The sequence below is a fragment of the Mobula hypostoma genome, chromosome 12, assembly GCF_963921235.1.
Source record: "Mobula hypostoma chromosome 12, sMobHyp1.1, whole genome shotgun sequence".
Classification (NCBI taxonomy): Eukaryota; Metazoa; Chordata; class Chondrichthyes; order Myliobatiformes; family Myliobatidae; genus Mobula; species Mobula hypostoma.
In genome coordinates, this window is record NC_086108.1 from 93,418,423 (window position 1) to 93,437,702 (window position 19,280).

The 19,280-nt window shown below is 40.0% G+C and overlaps 1 protein-coding gene across 1 annotated transcript in view; it reads right to left on the reverse strand.

Moving 5' to 3' along the window:
- The window catches only part of abcd3a (ATP-binding cassette, sub-family D (ALD), member 3a), an 82,464-nt gene that overhangs the window by 48,383 nt on the left and 14,801 nt on the right, over positions 1 to 19,280 (reverse strand). The window contains exons 4-9 of the mRNA XM_063064618.1: positions 12,264 to 12,352; positions 9,709 to 9,778; positions 7,473 to 7,570; positions 4,384 to 4,507; positions 2,511 to 2,567; positions 1,914 to 2,056 (exon numbers count right to left, since the gene is read on the reverse strand). Of these exons, the coding sequence (XP_062920688.1) occupies positions 1,914 to 2,056; positions 2,511 to 2,567; positions 4,384 to 4,507; positions 7,473 to 7,570; positions 9,709 to 9,778; positions 12,264 to 12,352 (581 nt within the window). The remainder of the gene's footprint in view (positions 1 to 1,913; positions 2,057 to 2,510; positions 2,568 to 4,383; positions 4,508 to 7,472; positions 7,571 to 9,708; positions 9,779 to 12,263; positions 12,353 to 19,280) is intronic.

Here is a 19,280-nt window from a genome sequence, read left to right on the forward strand (position 1 = left end):
AGTGGGATAAGGAGGCAAAGACATCTACAGCTGTCCCCCGCTTTTCGAACGTTCGCTTTACAAAACCTCACTGCTACGAAAGACCTACATTAGTACCCTGTTTTCGCTTTCAGAAGGTGTTTTCACTGTTACGAAGAAAGACAGCGCGCGATAAAAGGCAGCACGCGTCCCGAGCAGCTGCTCTCCCCCGGATTCGGAACGGCATTGCTTAAACACGTTGCATTGAGCAGCCGTTAGCAAAATGAGTTCTAAGGTGTCGGAAGAGCCTGAAAGAGCTCGTAAGGGTGTTACACATAGCGTAAAACTAGACATAATTAAGTGTTTCCATCGTGGTGAATGAAGCAAGGACAAAGTGAGTTTGGCTTGTGGAAGCTGACGAAGATGATGTTGAAGAGGTTTTGGCATCCCATGACCAAGAACTGATAGATGAAGTGCTGATGCAACTGGAAGAGGAAAGGATAACAATTGAAACCAAATGCAGCAGCGAAAGTGAAGTCATCCAAGAACTGAACGTGAAGCAAATCCATGAGATTTTCGCTGCAATGATAAAGTACGACTTTAATTTTGAAAGGGTACGTAGGTTTACGGGATATTTGCAAGATGGCTTGAGTCCTTAAAAAGAACTGTGTGATATAAAAATGCTCAAGGCTCAGCAGTCAAGCAAGCCTTCCACATCAGCCACAGCTTATGACGAACCTCGACCTTCGACATCGAGGCGGGCAGTCATAGAAGAAGATGAGCTGCCTGCCTTGATTGACGATGAGATGACACCCCACTGTCCCACCACCCCAACCCCCGGGCCCCGGACAGATACTGTACCGATTCGCGGAGAATGCAGCGGTAGCCAGGAGGGACACAGCACATCTTTAAGAAAAAAGCCGAAATAAACATGCTAATTAATTAGGTGCCGCCTAGCACGTAATTGTCGGCCCAGATCAGTGCCGATGCAATCGGCAATCGCCTCTGATCTGCGCCGACATTTACATGCCGGGCAGCACCTAATTAATTAGCATGTTTATTTCGGCTTTTTTCTTAAAGATGTGCTGTGTGCCTCCCAGCTACCCCTGCGTGCTTCGTGGCAATGTATCAGTCGGCGGCCTGGAGGGTGGGGGCCACTGCACTACCCCAACCTGCGACGACTCAGTCTAACACACCATCATCAGTGTGCTCGATGTCTTCCCAATTCCCGTAAGTGATACTACACTGTACATACATTATTTCTACTTTATACAGGCTGTGTATTTTTACGTGTTATTTGGTAGATTTGGCAGCTTCATAGTTTAAAGGTTACTGGAGAGTGCATTTATGCCAACAGCGCTTGCGTGAGATTTTCTGCCGACAGCGCTTGCGTAAGATTTTCGCCAAGGAGATCTGTGCAGGCAATCGTTGTAGAGAAGTATTTCTACTTTATATAGGCTGTGTATTTATCATATCATTACTGCTTTTACTATATGTTACTGTTATTTTAGGTTTTATGGGTTATTTGGCATGATTTGGTAGGTTATTTTTGGGTCTGCGAACACTCACAAAATTTTCCCATATAAATAAATGGTAATTGCTTCTTCGCTTTACGACATTTCGGCTTACGAACCGTTTCATAGGAACGCTCTACCTTCGGATGGTGGGGGAAACCTGTATAGTCTTGCACTGAAAAGAAGCAGCTCCACTGAAAACAGTTAAAGCAATTCTTTATAAGAAAAGGACATAAGAGAGTGTGTCATTTATCTCTTCATGACTGCTCAGGAATTTAATATGATCATGGTAAAACATTCAAGGCCTCACTACTTTTTTTCTACTAACGCCCTATTCCAAGATGCCACTAATATCAAAAAAAATTAAATATTTAAAAGTTAATACCTAAAAATATTAAAAGTTAAAAGTAAATGGTACTGTTTTACATAATATCTTCTCACCTATTTGTAATAAGCCGAGAGTTGACGTATCTGTATTCACCTTCAAATCTTTGCTCCGATACTGTCATTTTACCAATTGGTCTCCTGAGTCGTGTTAGGATCAGACCTGAAACAATCAGGTAAGCCACCATGCTTGCAGGACCCTAAAGAGAAAATAATTAATCAATGTTAAAATAATAATATTTTAACATTTCTAAAGTTATTCAATTAATTTACTAACCTTTCTGCTTAAAAATCTTAAATATTTTACCAATTCTACTTAATTCTATAAAAAAAATGTTAAAGCAATTCTTCATAACGAGTGGACATAAGAGAGGATCATTTGGTTCCTCATGACTGCTCAGTAATTTAATATGATCATGGTAAAATGTTCAATGCATCACTACTTTTCATATACTCACCCTATATCCCAAGATGCCCCTAATATCAAAAAACATCTAAATATTTAAAAGTTAATATCTAAAATATTTGACATTTTGATTGTGCTTTTTCGCAAATATGTCCTAAAAAGAAATTTCTCATAGTTCTAAGCCAAATACAATAATTATTTAAAATGAATAGTGTCAAGCAATCAAAATTAATTCATACTCAACTTACCTGAGCACCTATTGCACTTGTCAATTTACATATGTAGAGAATTATGTCCAAAAGTGGCTAGGAAGGAGATAGAACAAAAATCAGTTTGTGAAATAGTGTGAAAAGAGCACAATGAATCAGCATTAAAAACACAATATTATATTGCAGATACTGGAGCTAAAGCCAAAACACACAAACAAATTTGTTTCTGCCTGTGGAGAGGTCAAGTTTATACTCTGAACATATTGCCTTCCTCGGAATACAAAATTACTTGTGGATCAGGCTTTTCTCAAAGATCTGAATGAAAACCCCTGGACTATATTTAACAACAAAGAGGCAGTGGAAATTCACATCAGATGAAGTTTATAGCAGTGGAAAATGAAAGCTAGTAACGTCAGTGTAACTGAAGTCAAAAGCTGGAAACATCAGTTACATCTGAAGTTCTTGGCAGCAGACCAAGGCAGTGAAAGGTGATTCAAGTTTAGGTATATAGATGATAGGTAAATGGAGGGCTACTTAGGAGGGAAGAGTTAGATTAATCTTAGAGTAGGTTATCAGGTTGACATAACATTGTGGGACGAAGGGTCTGTACTATACTGTACTGTTCAATGTTCCATGTTGACAATTTTTGCGGAGAAGTCTCAGAATCAAGTTGATTTGGACACTGAAATTGCAAGCATGACCAATCATCCTAAAATAAAGGAGCTGAATAAAGGAAAATGAAATCAAAGGCAAATATATGAAGTTATGGCAAAACAATGGCTTCTGGTTTCGGTTTCAGCAAAGAATGGATATTGCACAAACACTCTGGCAACGTAAGCCAGACTACATGTGCAATATACATTTTTCATTGAGAAAATGCAAGCAAAATTAATTTTGAGGTCCTAAACATTCTTTGAAAGCTGACCATATATCAGAATATGATGTGACATTTAGATAGAGTAATATAGATACATGAGGAATTAGCACACACGGTCATGAACACATAAAAGGAACATTTTTGGAGATAACCTTGCCTTGATTGGATAATGGAACAAGGAACAGGTAAACAGATATTAAAAGAAGTTTAATCATCTGACCACCACAGAGAAAATAAGGATGGACCATTGAAGAAAGGATGGGGATAGACCATTGTAAAGAGCATCAACCTTGACTTTGATTAGTGTCATTTCAGTGCTCTGACATTTTATTTGTATTTTTATATGCTAACAGTCAACACTCTGAATGGGAGAGAATAGGTAGAGGTGATATTTTCTGTTTGAACTACTGCCTGTTCTATTTTATGTGATACATCTTGTCATTCAATGAAATTTGAAAAGGACAGTGTGAGTCTGGGAGTCTGGATACATTGGCAGAATTCTGAATGAGTCTAATTACAGACACCAGGTGAAAACTCAATCATGGGAACACTAGAACAGCCTGTTATATAAGAAGTAACAAAAGGCTGTGTGGAATCTACAACACTGCTGTTTCCAGTCCAATGTAATTGCTCTGGAACTAACTGTGACCTCTGTTGCTGTGTCAGGTTAAATCCAGTCACTAGCTTTCATGACAATCATGTTTAAATAAACAGATGTCTAACTGCATAATTAATTATTAAAAGTTTATCTTTTATATTGATTTAATTATTGACATAAGGTAAGTATGTTACTGGTGGTAGAGTTAACCGAATAGGTTTAGAATCATGATTTTATCTACAATTTATGTGAATTCCGAGGGGATGTTAAGAGAAGTGTTAATACAAATGGGTTCCTAGTGAAATGATATTGACTTGATATATTCACTTTGTCTGTTCACTACACTCGATGCCTGACATTGAGCATTTCCAGCACTTTCAGCTTTTATTTCAGATTTCCAAAGTAAACAGTATTATGTACTACTGAGTATAACTCACCTTGCTGAGATTTGAATACAAGTCCACTACACTGTTGCAAAATTTCTCCACATCCTGTGTTAAAAGCTGATCGGCATTTGCTATTCTGTTGTCAAGATTACCCATTTTATAATATGTATAACTTCTGTCAAGAGAAAACAATGTATGTGGTTAATAATCAATGAAAACATTTCATGGAAATATTAATTATACAGATTGCCAATATGATAACTTTAAAATAGCTAATTAAATTCATTCAACAAAACAAATTGCACCACATATTACTGGGCTCAGCTATTGTTTATAAGACATTGATCAAGGGTGACATGTCAAAATATGCTACTTCCCCAAGGAAGAAATTAGTCTTCAGATCCTGCATTAAACACGTCATAAATTAATCTATATGTAAACATACAGGACAATTAGGAGTAGGACTCAAACCTGTTTACTTAATAAGATCTGACTATAATCTCAATTTTATATTGCCGACTTCCAGTGATTACACCCCTTGGCTTACCAGTACTTCTGCCTTAAAAATATTCTAAGTTTCTGCTTCCAAGATTCCGCTTTTTTTTCTCTCTCATAAGTGACGCCTTGTTTTAGATTCTCAAGTAACAAGAAACATTACCTCCACATCCATCAAGTCGAGACCTCTCAAAATCTTATACATCTCAATTCCACCCCTCGGCCCCCCCCCACCCTCGCCATTCTTCTAACCTCCAGCTGAATGAGCCTTGCCTGTCCTGATGAGTACTCAGCTATTCTGGATTTCAATATACTAAATCTCTTTGCAAGTGCTTCCAATATATTAACACCCCTCTGTACACAAAAAGACTAAAACATTTATACAACAGTCTGGGATCTCACTAATGTCTTATGCAATTGACACAAAATCTCTCTCCTTTTGTAACAAAATACAAACTATTGGAGCAACCCAGCAGGTGAAGCAGCATACATAGAGCTAGAGAGCTAGCCAAGGGTTTGGGTCGTGATCCTGTATCAGGGCTCTTATCTTACCCTCAATAACTTTAAAAACATATATTTTTCCGGAGAGTCGGAGGGCCCTCTTCTTCTTTCTGAGACAAAATCCCAACCAATCCTATCCACTAACACCCTCATTCACCCGGCAGAAATTGTTTTTACTATCTATGACTTTTTTAAAAATTGCTCCAGATTCTAGCATCTGCGTTCCTCTTCTTTTGTATGTATTCCCTTTCAATAAATATTGACCTTGTTAGCCTTCTTAATTATTCAATGTACCTTCATAGTAACTTTTGTAAATCATGCTCAAGGACATCCAAATCCTTCTGCATCTCAGATCTCTGTAACCCTTCCACACTTAAATAAACACGCCTTTCCATTCTTCCTGCCAAAATGATAATACTCATTTTGTAGGTTTTAGTCACTCTCTGAACCCATCTATATCCTTTTCTCTCCATCTTTTATCTTCTTCACAGCTTACTTTCCTGCCTATATTTTTGTCAAGTGCAAAATTAGCAACCATATCTCATGGTCTGCAACATACTGTATGGACAAATGGATTGCTTGGCATATATGTCAAAGACTTATTTCTACTTTATTATGTTTTTGCAAATCAAATGCACAATGCACCAATAGTTATAGAAAGCAATTTTAGGGCTCCAACTCCAGCTTCTACTTGTTAGTCTGGAAGTAAAGATAGTCATTCAAACTTTGGTCATCTAATTGCGGATGTCACCGGCACATTAAATTTAGACATATTTGAAAGGAGTGCTGAAGAGAGCCACTGATAATTTATCTCAAAGTGTGATCTCCATTACCTTTATCTGTATTGTACTCCTCAACCATCAGGTTCTTGAACCAGAGGGGATAAGTTCATTCAATTTCACTTGACCCATAACTAAACTGTTCCCACAACCAAAGGGCTCACTTTCAAGGACTCATCATCTCATGTTCTCGATAGTTATTGCTTATTTTTTTTCTTTTTGTATTTCCACAGTCTTTTGCCTTTTACACACTGGTTGTCCACCTTGTTGATGCAGTCTTTCATTGATTCTAATATGGTTATTGTATTTATTGAGTGTGCCCACAAGAAAATGAATCTCAGGCTTGTATATGGTGGCGTATGTGTACTTAGATAATAAATTTTCTCTTTTTTTGGCATCTACACTTTTAATAAAGGATGATTTTAAAGACAAAATATTGATTTGTCTTACCTTCTGAAGAAGAGCCACCAGCTGTTATTTTTTTAAAAATTAGGAGTGCCTACAAGACTCTGAGCTATCATGTTGCATAACATTTCTGCTAAGAATACAATTTTTACAGCTGGATACAACTTCCCAAGAACATCTGCAAAGTATGCTGAATGTCATCATCACTCGGCTTTTCGGGAACCCACATTAAACTAGTACAAGTTATAGTGACCTCAAGCCTATTAGTTTCCCATAAATATTTCTCTGTTCACTGATTTTCTTCAGGTAAAGGAATATGCTATCCTTAGCTCATCCTGCTTGTACTGACGCCAAACAAGTACTGTCAAAAGAAGTGGAACAGATTATGGTTGGGAGCTGTGGTGGTCAGATGGGGGCAGGATTTAGAGTGCAAATGGTGCCACAATTGGCTCAAATGTGTAACAGAAGAACCAAGAGCAGCAAAGGCTCCATGGCAACAGTGCAAAGGCAGGCACTGTTTGAAAGAGGGAAAATATAACACAGGCAGCCTGATCCTGAAACCTGACAGTTGTATTCTAAAGATTATACTTCAGACTATTTGAAAATGCACTTGCTGTAATGAAGTGATCTGTATGGATGGCATGTAAAACAAAGTTCCTTACTGTACTTCAGTACATGTGACTATAATAATAAACCAATTTACTGTAAAGCTACTGCATGTCTGTAACCGCGATTTTAAATTGCAATTAACTGTTGGAAGAGACCTGTTCCAGGCTGGTCTCTGATGCCAAATCCCAAAATGGTCCTACATACAGATTAAAATTAATCGTTTGTAAAGTATTCTAAAACACAAGCAGTAATAGAAAAGTCATTTTTTTGGTCTTATTTTTGACTCTGATCTCTGACTACCTATACAAATATAACATATGCAATACACTGTTACAAATGCCGGAAACTTACTTTAAGTACTCCTCATACAGGTAATCTGTAAGCCGTACTCGGAACCGAAGTTTCAGTTGATTCAAGCCCAATTTCAGGAAGTTATTTACCAAAGATATCTGAAGTAACAGAAATAGGGAACTAATCACTACAAAAGCAGAATTTTAAAAAACCACTAGCACTAATAAAAACTACTAGACCTAATTTAGAACAAGGATATCATAAAAGTCCTATCATTGTAACCCTTAAAATTTGTGGGTCAAAATTAGAGTCAGATTCAGGTTCAACATCACTGGCATATATCATGAAATTTGTTATTTTACACCAGTAAGGGGTGGGTGGGTATGTGTGTGAGAGTGAGTGAGTGAGAGAAAGAGAGAGAGAGAGAGAGAGAGAGAGAAAGAAAGAAAGAGTTAGTTTTTACTGTTTTCTTCAATAGCAATAGTTGTGGCAATCCCGCATCACAGTAACATCAGGAAGAAAGAATATGAGAAGCTGGAGAAATAGCAGGACTTGAAAAAGCAGACAGAAAGGACACGGAAGGTTAAAGCCAGAGTAATCCTGATGGTGATAGGTGTACTCGGAACTGTAACACCTGGACTGGGAGAGTGGCTCCCACAAATCCCGGGAACAACATCTGAGATCTCGGTCCAGAAGAGAGCATTACTAGGAAAAGCAACGATACTGTGCCAAACCCTCAAGCTGCCAGGCCTCTGGTAGAGGGCCTAAGATTGAGGGAAAAATACACACACTCACCACCCATAAAGGGTGAGTAAAAAAAATATATAAAATAAATAAGTAGTGGGAAAAAAGAGGAACGATATAATAACACACACAAAATGCTGGAGGAACTTAGGTCAGGCAGCATCTATGAAAAAAGAGTGAATAGTGGACGTTTCAAGGCAGGACCCTTTAACGGGACTGTCAGCCCAAAAGGTTGACTGTTTACTCTTTTCCATAGATGCTACTTGGCCAGCTGAGTTCATCCAGCATTTTGTGTGTGTTGCCTGGATTTCCAGTATATGCAGATTTTCTCCTGTTTTTTAAAAAATATAGTGAAGGAGTTTTCATGTGTTCACTGTCCATTCAGAAATCTGATGGTAGAGGGGAAGAAGTTGGTCCTAAAATGCTGAGTGTGTGTTTTCAGACTCCTGCACCTCGTCCTTGACGGTAGTAATGAGAAAATGGCATGCCCTGGGTGATGAGGGTCCTTAATGATGGATGCTGCCATTTGAAGGTGTCCTTGATACTGGGAAAGTTACTGCTCATGAGTTTACAACTTTCTGCTGCTTTTTCTGATGTTTGTAGTGGCCCCTCCATACCAGATGGTGTTGCAACCTGTTAGAATGTTCTGCATGGTACATCTGTAGAAACTTGCAAGTGTCATTGGTGGCATACCAAATCTCCTCAAACGCCGAATAAAATATAGCCAGCGTTGTGCCTTCTTTGTGATTGCATCAATATGCTAAGCCCAGGATAAATCTGATCCCTTGATTAGGACTGGTGTGTATTCCCTTGACCTCCCCTTCCCGAAGAAGTCCATAATCAATTCCTTGGTCTTACTGACGTTGAATGCAAAATTGTTGTTGCAACATCATTCTATCAGCTGATCTATCTCACTCCTGTACTCCTACTTGTCACCATCTGAAATTCTGCTAACAATGGTTGTGTCATCAGCAAATTTATAGATGGTGTTTGAGCTGTGCCTAGCAACACAGTTGTGGCTGTTGAGGGAGTACAGCAGTTGGCTAAGTACGCATCCTTGAGGTGCAGCTGTGTTTATTGTCAACAAGAAGGAGATGTTATTTCTGATCTGCTGTGACTGTGGTCTCCCAGTGAGGAGGATGTCAAGGATCCAGTTGCAGAGGGAGGTACAGAGGCCAAGGTTTGAGCTTGTTGATTAGAACTGAGGGTATGATTGCGTTGAATGCTGAGCTATAGTTAATAAACAGCTGCCTAATGTCCATATTACAATTGTCAAGGTGATCCAAGGCCAAGTGGAGAGCCAGTGAGATTGCATCTGCTGTAGACCTACTGTGGTGATAGACATATTACAACGGGTCCAGGTTCTTGATTCTAGCCAGGAAACAACCTCTCAAAGTACTTCATCACAGTAGATACGAATGACACTGGGCAATAGTCGACTACAAGGTATATTGAACAATGATTGGAATGTAGACAGAGTTATGCATGTATTCAATTATGACCCATTAGCTATAGACCACTACTGATATAAAAATTACAAAAATATACTTACAGCTGGCATTGTTGCAACAAAGTTGAGTAGATATCTCTTGAAATCTTTGTTGCTCCGACCAATAATTGCACTGCAAACCATGACATGCATAGAGACTTAGAGCAAAAGTTACATAATCCAAATATAAACTATACAATTCAAACATAAGATTAAAACACTGTACGCATTTTCATAAAGTCTATACAACTGCCATGAAGATATTCAATTATTATCAGTGTCAGCACTGCTTTTCCATTAATAGCATATATTTTGCATCATATCAAATCATAAGGCCATAAGACATAGAGCAAATATTCGGCCATTCAGCCCATCGAGTCTGCTCCACCATTTCATCATGGCTGATATATTAATCCTTCTCACTCTTATTCTCCTGCCTTCTCCCTGTAACCTTTGACGTCCTGACTTATCAAGAACCTATCAACCCAAATTACTCGGCCTCCACAGCCTTCTGTGGCAATGAATTCCACAGATTCACTACCCTTTACTAAGAAAATCTTCCTAATCTTCCCTTTATTCTGAGCCTGTGCCTTCCGGGGTCCTAGACTCCCCCACTATAGGAAACATCCTCTCCACATCCATTCTATCTAAGCCTTTCAATATTCAATAGGTTTCGATGAGATTCCCCCTCATTCTTCTAAACTCCAGAGCCATCAAACTCTCCTCACACACTAGCCTTTCATTCCCGGAATTATTCTTGTGAACCTCCTCTGCACCATCTCCAATACTACATGTTCTCTTAGAAAAGGGGCCCAAAGCAGCTCACATTACTCCAAGTGCAGTTGACCAATGCCTTACAAAGCCTCAGCATTACATCTTTGCTTTTATATTCAAGTCTTCTCGAAATGACATGATCCACATCAAAATCCTGCACAATAATATGCAGTGAATCTTAACCATTATTGCTAATAATATTACAAGTTTACACTTTCTTAAGTTCATCCACATAAGTCTTTGGAGTGAAATTGTCAAATGAGAGCAATTTCTTTTAAGTAAAATAAAAAATGTCATTTCATAAAGAAATTATACCCATGTACAAAATATTTATGCAAACACAAGAATTCCAGAAAACATCACTCAAAATCATTATATCTGCTTCTGTGTAATACAACCCCTTCTTGCTAAAGCCCAGACAGTTGCTGAAGATCATGGCCACATTAAGAGTTGATACAGTTTTACACTCCATGATCCACTCTCCACTCCTACTAGATTCTTCCTTCTTCAGCTTTTTAATTTTTCCACCTATCACCTCCCAACTTCATACTCTCACTCTCCCACCCACCCACCATTCCCTCATTTGGCTTCACATATCACCTTCTAGATTGTACTCCATCCCCTTCCCTAAATCTTCTTTTCCTGGTTTCTTCCCTCTTCTTTTCCTGGTTTCTTCCCTCTTCCTTTCCTCTCCTGATGAAGAAGGGTCTTAGCCCTAAATGTCAACTGCTTATTCCTCTCAATAGATGCCGCCTGACTGGCTGAGTTCCTCCAGCATTTTGTGCGTTATTCTGAGTTGCAAGTAGACAATCTTAGAGGTAGCACCTCTCAATTCTTAGAGAAGACTCTGGTAAATGTGTCACTGAAGTTGTGACTGCCATCGTTCAGCTTCAGACAACTCATAGAAACTGTCAGTGGCAAGAGTGTAACTTTTACATAAACCCAATGATAATGGCTCCAGTCTTCCTAACAATTAATTTAAGAGAAATAGCTCATTCAGTCTTAAATTTTGTACAACATTCTGATAATCTAGTGACAGTGAAATCATCAAACGGGTTCCTCTCTGAATTTATGGAGGCACATAAGAAAACAGATGCTCAAATCTACAGCAAAGAAATAAACTGCTGGAAGAAACTCATTGTGTTAAGCAGGAAGGCAAATCCACAGACCTAATGGATATGGATGTGGATGTGGTCTCCTCGACATAGTTGAAACTAAGCATAGACTAGGTAACCGTTTTGTGGAGCACCTGTTCTCTCTCCATAATAGCCAGATTGAGCTTCCAACTGCATGTCATTTCAACTCCTCTTGCCACTCTCATACCAAATTATCTGTCCTCATCTTTCTCCATTCCCATGATGAAGGTCAAGTGCAAACGAAAAAAATATTAGTTCATATTCTGCTTGGCTAACCTGCAGCCCAACCGTATGAGTACTGAATTTCAGGTCACTCAGTCCATGCTCCTTTTGCACGTTCATCAGTCCACCCAGGATCTCTCTCCTTTTATTCACTTACCCCATACCCCCTCGTTACCTAGACTCTTCATCCACCCCACCTTGTTCCATTGACTCAATATTGCTTCCTTATCTGTTTTCACCTATCAACTGCCTGCCTCCACCACAACAGTCCCTCTCACTTCTATATATTGGCTAACTTCCCTCTATGATCTCAGTTCTGATGCAGGGTTTTGATTTGAAACATCAACCATCCCTTTCCTCCATAGATCCTGTTTTTGACTCGCAGAGTTCACCGGTGTATTTTTTTTTTCTGTCTCTTTCCATATAATTCCAGTTTATAGCACCCATATGCAAGTACTGATCAAGTCACAGAGTCTCCAAACATACCTTTCAATCATGGTTCCATTCTGAATCATCCAGACGTCACAGTAGGTTCGAGCAACAAGCATTACCGCAATGAGTAACAGGTAGGCAGACTAGAATGAGTAAAATAGGCATCCAAGTAAACTTACAACTGGTCAAATAAACCAACCCCCCCCCCCCACGTATCTATTGGTTTCAAAGATTCACATCCTCTTTTGCTACTTGCATCAGGTTAATAAGCGATAAAGTAATACAATAATACTAGATACAAAACAGTTTATTTTCCTGATCCCACAGGGTAATCAACATGATACCAAACAGAGAGTGATCATTTAAGAGGAAGAGGGAGAGAAAGGAATGAAACAAAACTTATCACAGTCAACCAACTAGATTGAGGACCACATGAATAAGTAACTTGGAATATTCTTTATTCATTTTCTTTCTGGGTTAGAAAATACACACTATACGATTTGGAAGAAAACACAGGGAAAGTAATTTGCATTCTATCAAAATTTGGGAATAGATGGTAAATTAAATTTTCTAATCCTTCGCATTTTAACAGGGTATGTATGTAGACTACAGGTAATGGAATTTCGATATGATCCTGAGTACTCCTTTGTGGGTTTGGTAAGTAAAATTCTGTATTGAACTAACTATACTAAAAGATCTCACAATTTAGTTCTTGGTTTAGTCATAGTCATAGTATGTCCTGAGACAGCTCCTGGTAATGAAAGAGTAAGTATGAAGGCTGTGGCTTGGGAGAGGGAGAAGTTGATACTCCCAAGTCAGTTTTCAATAATTATGTTGGAAGTTGCAAATGAGCAGCTTAAGTGCTTCATCTACTTGATCACTATATATAAGCTGTTTAGTTCAAGATATATGTCAGCTTTATAAGAGTGAAAAGGATAGAAATCAATTGAACAAGCTGGAATATGAATACAGCAAGACGTGTGAATCATAACTGCCTGGATTTCTTTGGTTTTAAATGGGCAAACTATTGGACACAACTCTAACAAAAAATTCATTATCTAACGACTGTCCAAGATCCCTACAGTTCTGCTTAATTTCCTATTCAAGACAATAAATTTCCTTCAACGGCACAAATTCAGCTTTTGCCATGAAGAATCTTCTCAAATGCCTTCTCAAAGTTCATATAAATAATATCCATAGACAACATCCAGTTCATTACTTCAATCGTCAAAACAAAGACATGTGACATGACACTTCAACACCCTTAACAAACCAAAGTAGCCCTATAATTAACTCAAAATTTTCAAAGAATTAATGCACTGTAACATTAATAAGAGGTTTGGTAATTTCTTGACATTAGCTAACAGGTCCAGAATTGTTTGGTTTTGCTGTTCCTTTCTTGAGTAGTGGAGTGACACAGCAACTTTTCCAAATTGTTTCAGAATTTAAGAGAATTCCAAAAAAATTCCAAGGAAAGAGCGAGTCTTTAAAGGGATAATATACGTGATGAGCTAGGCAATGTGGGCAGGATCCTAAATTACTACTTCTCATCTGTATTCACCAAGGCGGCCACATAAGATAATGAGTTCAGAAAGAAGCATGTGGATAATCTGGAGCAGGTCTGTAATAAGCAGGTGTTAAAAATCATGGGGTGCATAAGGACTGATTAATCCATCATGCCAGATGGGATCTATCTCAGGTAGATTTGGAAAGAAAGGAAGGAGATAACTGGGACCCCGCTGGAGAAATTTGCACATCTTCATTAGATGCAGGAGAGGTGCCAGAAGACTGAAGGATAGCTAATGTTGTTCCTTTACTTATAAAGGCATCCGTTAGTCTCATGAGACCATGGATTTGCGCCTTGGAAGGTTTCCAGGGTGCAGGCCTGGGCAAGGTTGTATGGAAGACCAGCAGTTGCCAATACTGCAAGTCTCCCCTCTCCATGCCACTGATATTGTCCAAGGGAAGGGCATTAGGACCCATACAGCTTGGCACCAGTGTTGTCACAGAGCAATGTGTGGTTAAGTGCCTTGCTCAGGGACACACGCGCTGCCTCAGCCAAGGCTTGAACTAGCGACCTTCAGATCACTAGACGAACGCCTTAACCACTTGGCCACGCGCCAACACACTTATAGAGGACAGCAGGCGTAAACCAGGTAATTACAGGCCTTACATTTGTAGTAGGGTAAGTATTGTAGAAAATCTGAAAGAATATGATTTAGATGCATTTAGAAGGGCAGAGGCTGATCAGTGTCAATCAGCATGACCATGTGTAGGGGGAATTTTGCCTTGAGCTTTTTGGGGAGAAAGGATGTTTTTCTAAGGCAGAAGGTAGTGGTGGTTGGATGCTTTTGTGATTGGAAATCTGCAACCAGTGGTGTACTGCAGGATCCAGTGGGATCCTTGCTCTCGTGGTAGGCTTATTCAGAAAGTCAGAAGGCATGGGATCCAGGGAAGTTTGGTCAGGTGGATTCAGAATTGGCTTGCCTGCAGAAGGCAGAGGGTCATGGTGGACGGAGTACATTCAGATTGGAGGATTGTAACTAGTGGTGTCCCACAAGGATCTGTTCTGGGACCTCTACTTTTCGTGATTTTTATTAACGACCTGGATGTGGGGGTAGAAGGGTGGGTTGGCAAGTTTGCAGACGACGCAAAGGTTGGTGGTGTTGTAGATAGTGTAGGGGATTGTCGAAGATTGCAGAGAGACATTGATAGGATGCAGAAGTGGGCTGAGAAGTGGCAGATGGAGTTCAACCCGGAGAAGTGTGAGGTGGTACACTTTGGAAGGACAAACTCCAAGGCAGAGTACAAAGTAAATGGCAGGATACTTGGTAGTGTGGAGGAGCAGAGGGATCTGGGGGTACATGTCCACAGATCCCTGAAAGTTGCCTCACAGGTAGATAGGGTAGTTAAGAAAGCAGATGGGGTGTTAGCTTTCATAAGTCGAGGGATAGAGTTTAAGAGTCGCGATGTAATGATGCGGCTCTATAAAACTCTGGTTAGGCCACAATTGGAGTACTGTGTCCAGTTCTGGTTGCTTCACTATAGGAAGGATGTGGAAGCATTGGAAAGGGTACAGAGGAGATTTACCAGGATGCTGCCTGGTTTAGAGAGTATGCATTATGATCAGAGATTAAGGGAGCTAGGGCTTTACTCTTTGGAAAGGAGGAGGATGAGAGGAGACATGATAGAGGTGTACAAGATAACAAGAGGAATAGATAGAGTGGATAGCCAGCACCTCTTTCCCAGGGCACCACTGCTCAATACAAGAGGACATGGCTTTAAGGTAAGGGGTGGGAAGTTCAAGGGGGATATTAGATGAAGGTTTTTCACTCAGAGAGTGGTTGGTGCATGGAGTGCACTGCCTGAGTCAGTGGTGGAGGCAGATACACTTGTGAAGTTTAAGCGACTACTAGACAGGTATTTGGAGGAAATTAAGGTGGGGGGTTATATGGGAGGCAGGATTTGAGGTTTGGCACAACATTGTGGGCCGAAGGGCCTGTAATGCGCTGTACTATTCTATGTTCTCTTGTGTCATATATTATCAATTTGGATTTGAATGTTGCCACTTGCTCTATTTGCTTTACATTTATTATTGTGTGGCTAAGCACAGCTCCAATGCCATATTCAAGTTTGCTGATGACACCACTGTCATAGGCCAAGTCACAGGTGCAAATCGGCATATTAGGAGAGAAATTGAAAATTCTGGCTCAGTGGTGCCATAACAACAACCTCTTACTCAATGTCAGCAAGGCCAAGGAGCTGATTACTGACTTCGGAACGGGGACACCAGAGATCCATGAGCCAGTCATCATTGCAGGACCAGAGGGTCAGCAACTTTAAATTTCTCTGTGTTATTATTTTGTAGGACCGGTTCTGGGCCCAGCAGGCAAGTGCAATTACAAAGAAAGCACGGCAGCACTTCCACTTCCTTAGGAGCTTGAGTAGTTTTGGCATGACATCTAAAACTTTGACAAACATCTACAGATGTGTAGTGGAGAGTATAATGACTGGCTGTATCACAGCCTGGTATGCAAATTCCAATGCTCTTGAACAGAAAATCCTACAAAATGTAGTAGACACAGCCCAGTCCATCACGGGTAAAGCCCGACCATTAATCAACATCAACTGCATCCATCATCAGGGTTGCCATCACCCAGGACATACTCTCTTCTTGCTCTTTCCATCAGTAGGAAGGTACAGGAGCCTCAGGACTCACACCACTATATTCAGGAACAGTTATTACCCCTCAACCATCAGGCTCTTGAACCAAAGGGGATAACTTCACGCACCCCGTAATTGAAATGTTCCCACAACCTATGAACTTACTGTCAAGGATTCTTCATCTCATGTTCTCGATATTTATTGCTTATTTATTTCTTACTATTATTTCTTCCTTTTTACATTTGCAGTTTGTTGTCTTTTGCATACTAGTTGAATGCCCAAGTCTTTCACTGATTCTATTATGGCTATTATATTATGGATTTACTAAGTATACCCGCAAGGAAATGAATCTCACGGTTGTATATGGTGACATGTATGTACTTTGATAATATATTTACTTTGCTGGTAAATTAAGCTGGTGATGTTATGGATAGGGAGGAAAATTACCTAAAGCTACATCAGAATTTAAAGCAGATTAGTTGGGCCAAATCTTGGCTGATGAAACTTAATCGCAAAATGGCTAGATAGAGTGGGGAGGAAGGTACCCTTCCTTCATCAGGAAGGACATAGAATATAAAATGAGATGCTTTACAACTTTATAAAACACTAGTTAGACTGCATTTGAAATACTGTGTGCAAATCTGGTGGCCATACTACAGTAAGGATGTGATTGCACTGAACAGAATGCTGAGGAGATTCACTACAATGTTGCTTGGATTGAAGGATTTAGTTATGGGGGAGATCAAACAGCCTAGCCTTGTTTTCCTTAGAGCAAAGGAAGTTGAGGGGTATCCTTCTGGATATATAAAATGATAATAGACAACAGGTAGGGTAGATAGTCAGAATCTTTATCCCCAAGGTAAAGGCATTAAAAACAAGAGAGCATATCTTTAAGCTGAGATGTTTTAAAGGTGACCTGAGGCAAGCTGCTTTTTTTTTAATATATACAGAGTAGTTGATATCTGGAGCTCACGACCAGAGGAAGTAATAAAATCAGATAAAGTCATTAAGTTTAAGAGACATTTGCAGAGGCACTAAAATAAGAAAGGGTTGATCAGGGACAGTGAACATGAATTGACTGAGAGATCCTGTCTGACTAGTTCGAAGTAAAATTTATTATCCAAGTGGATACACGTCACTACATACTGAGACTCTTTTTCTGAGGGCATACTCAGCAAATCTACAGAAGTTACTATACACATCAGGAACTGTAAACTGTAAACAAACTGTGCAAATACAGATACGAATAAATAGCAATAAATAACAAGCATGAAATAACAATATAACAGAGTCCTTAAATAAGAGTAGCTATCCCTTTCTATTCAAGAGCCTGGTGGTTGAGAGGTAGTAACTGTTCTTGGACCTGGTGGTGTGAGTCCTGTGGCAACTGTACCTTCTACCTCACGGCAGCAGCCAGAAAAGAGTATGGGCTGGGTCATGACGATCTTTGATGATGGGCGCTGCTTTTCTACGGCAATGTTTCATGTAGATGTACTCAAAGGTTGGGAGGGCTTTACCCATGATATACTGAGCCGAATCCACTACTTTTTGTAGGATTTTCCACTCAAAGGCATTGGTGGTCCCATACCAGGCCGTAATACAGCCAGCCAGCACACTTTCCACCACACATCTATAGAAGTTTGCCACAGTTTTTGATGACATGCCGAACCTCTGCAGACTCCTGAGGAAGTAGAGGCACTGCCGTGCTTTCTTCGCAATAATATACATATAATGGATTCAGGACAGGTCCTCTGAGATGGTGACACTCTGGAATTTAAAGTTACTGACCTTCTCCATCTCTGATCCTCCAATGACTGCTGGCCTATGGACCTCTAGTTTACCTCTCCTGAAGACTACAATCAGTTCTGACTGCATTCAGAGAGGCTGTTGTTATTACACCACTCAGTCAAGTTTTCAATCTCCCTCCTGTATGCTGGTTCATCACCCTTTTTGATACAGCCCACAACAGTGGTGTCATCAGCAAGCTTGTATATGGTATTGGAGCTGTACTTTGTCACACAGTCATAGGTGTAAAGCGAGTAGAGCAGGGGGCTAAGAACACATCCCTGCAGTGCTCCTGTGCTGACGGAGATTGTGGAGGAGATGTTTTTGCCAATCAGAACTTACTAGCATCTACAAGTGAGGAAATCTAGATCCAATTGCACAAGGGGGTATTGTAGCCCAGGTCATGGAGTTTACTGATTAGTTTTGAGGGGATGATGGTGCTAAATGCTGACCTGTAATTGATGAAGAGCATCCTGATGTATGCGTCTTTGCTGTTCTGATTTTCCAGGATTGTGAGAAGAGCCAATAAGATAGCATCTGCTTAGATCTGTTGCTTCAGTAGGCAAATTGGAGAACATCCAAGTCGCCATTCAGACAGGAGCCTATATGCTTCAACATGAGCCTCTCAAAACACTTCATCACTGTGGACGTAAATGTCACTGGGCAACAGTAATTCAGACAGGTTACCACGCTCTTCTTGGGCACCGGTACAATTGAAGTCTGCTTGAAGCAGGTGGGTAGCACATACTGCTGGAGCGAGAGGATGAAGATGCCTGTAAAGCTACTTGCCAATTAGTCATCATAGGTCTTCAGTACTCGGCCAGGAACTCTGTCCGGACCAGATGGTTATCTTGGATTCACTCTCTTGAAGACAGCCCACAAGTCATCTTCAGATGCTGAGACCAAAGTATCATCAGGAGACATGGGAGTGCATGATAGTTCCTCCCTGTTTGAGTTTTGATCGAGTTTTTTTTGAGCTAAATATATTTACTGATGAAGGCAGTGCAATTGATCTGGTTTGCATGAACTTAAATAAGGTCTTAGACAAGGTCCCACATGTTTAACTGGTCCCAAAGTTTAGAACCCTTGGCATCAAGACAAGTTGGCAAATTGGATTCAACG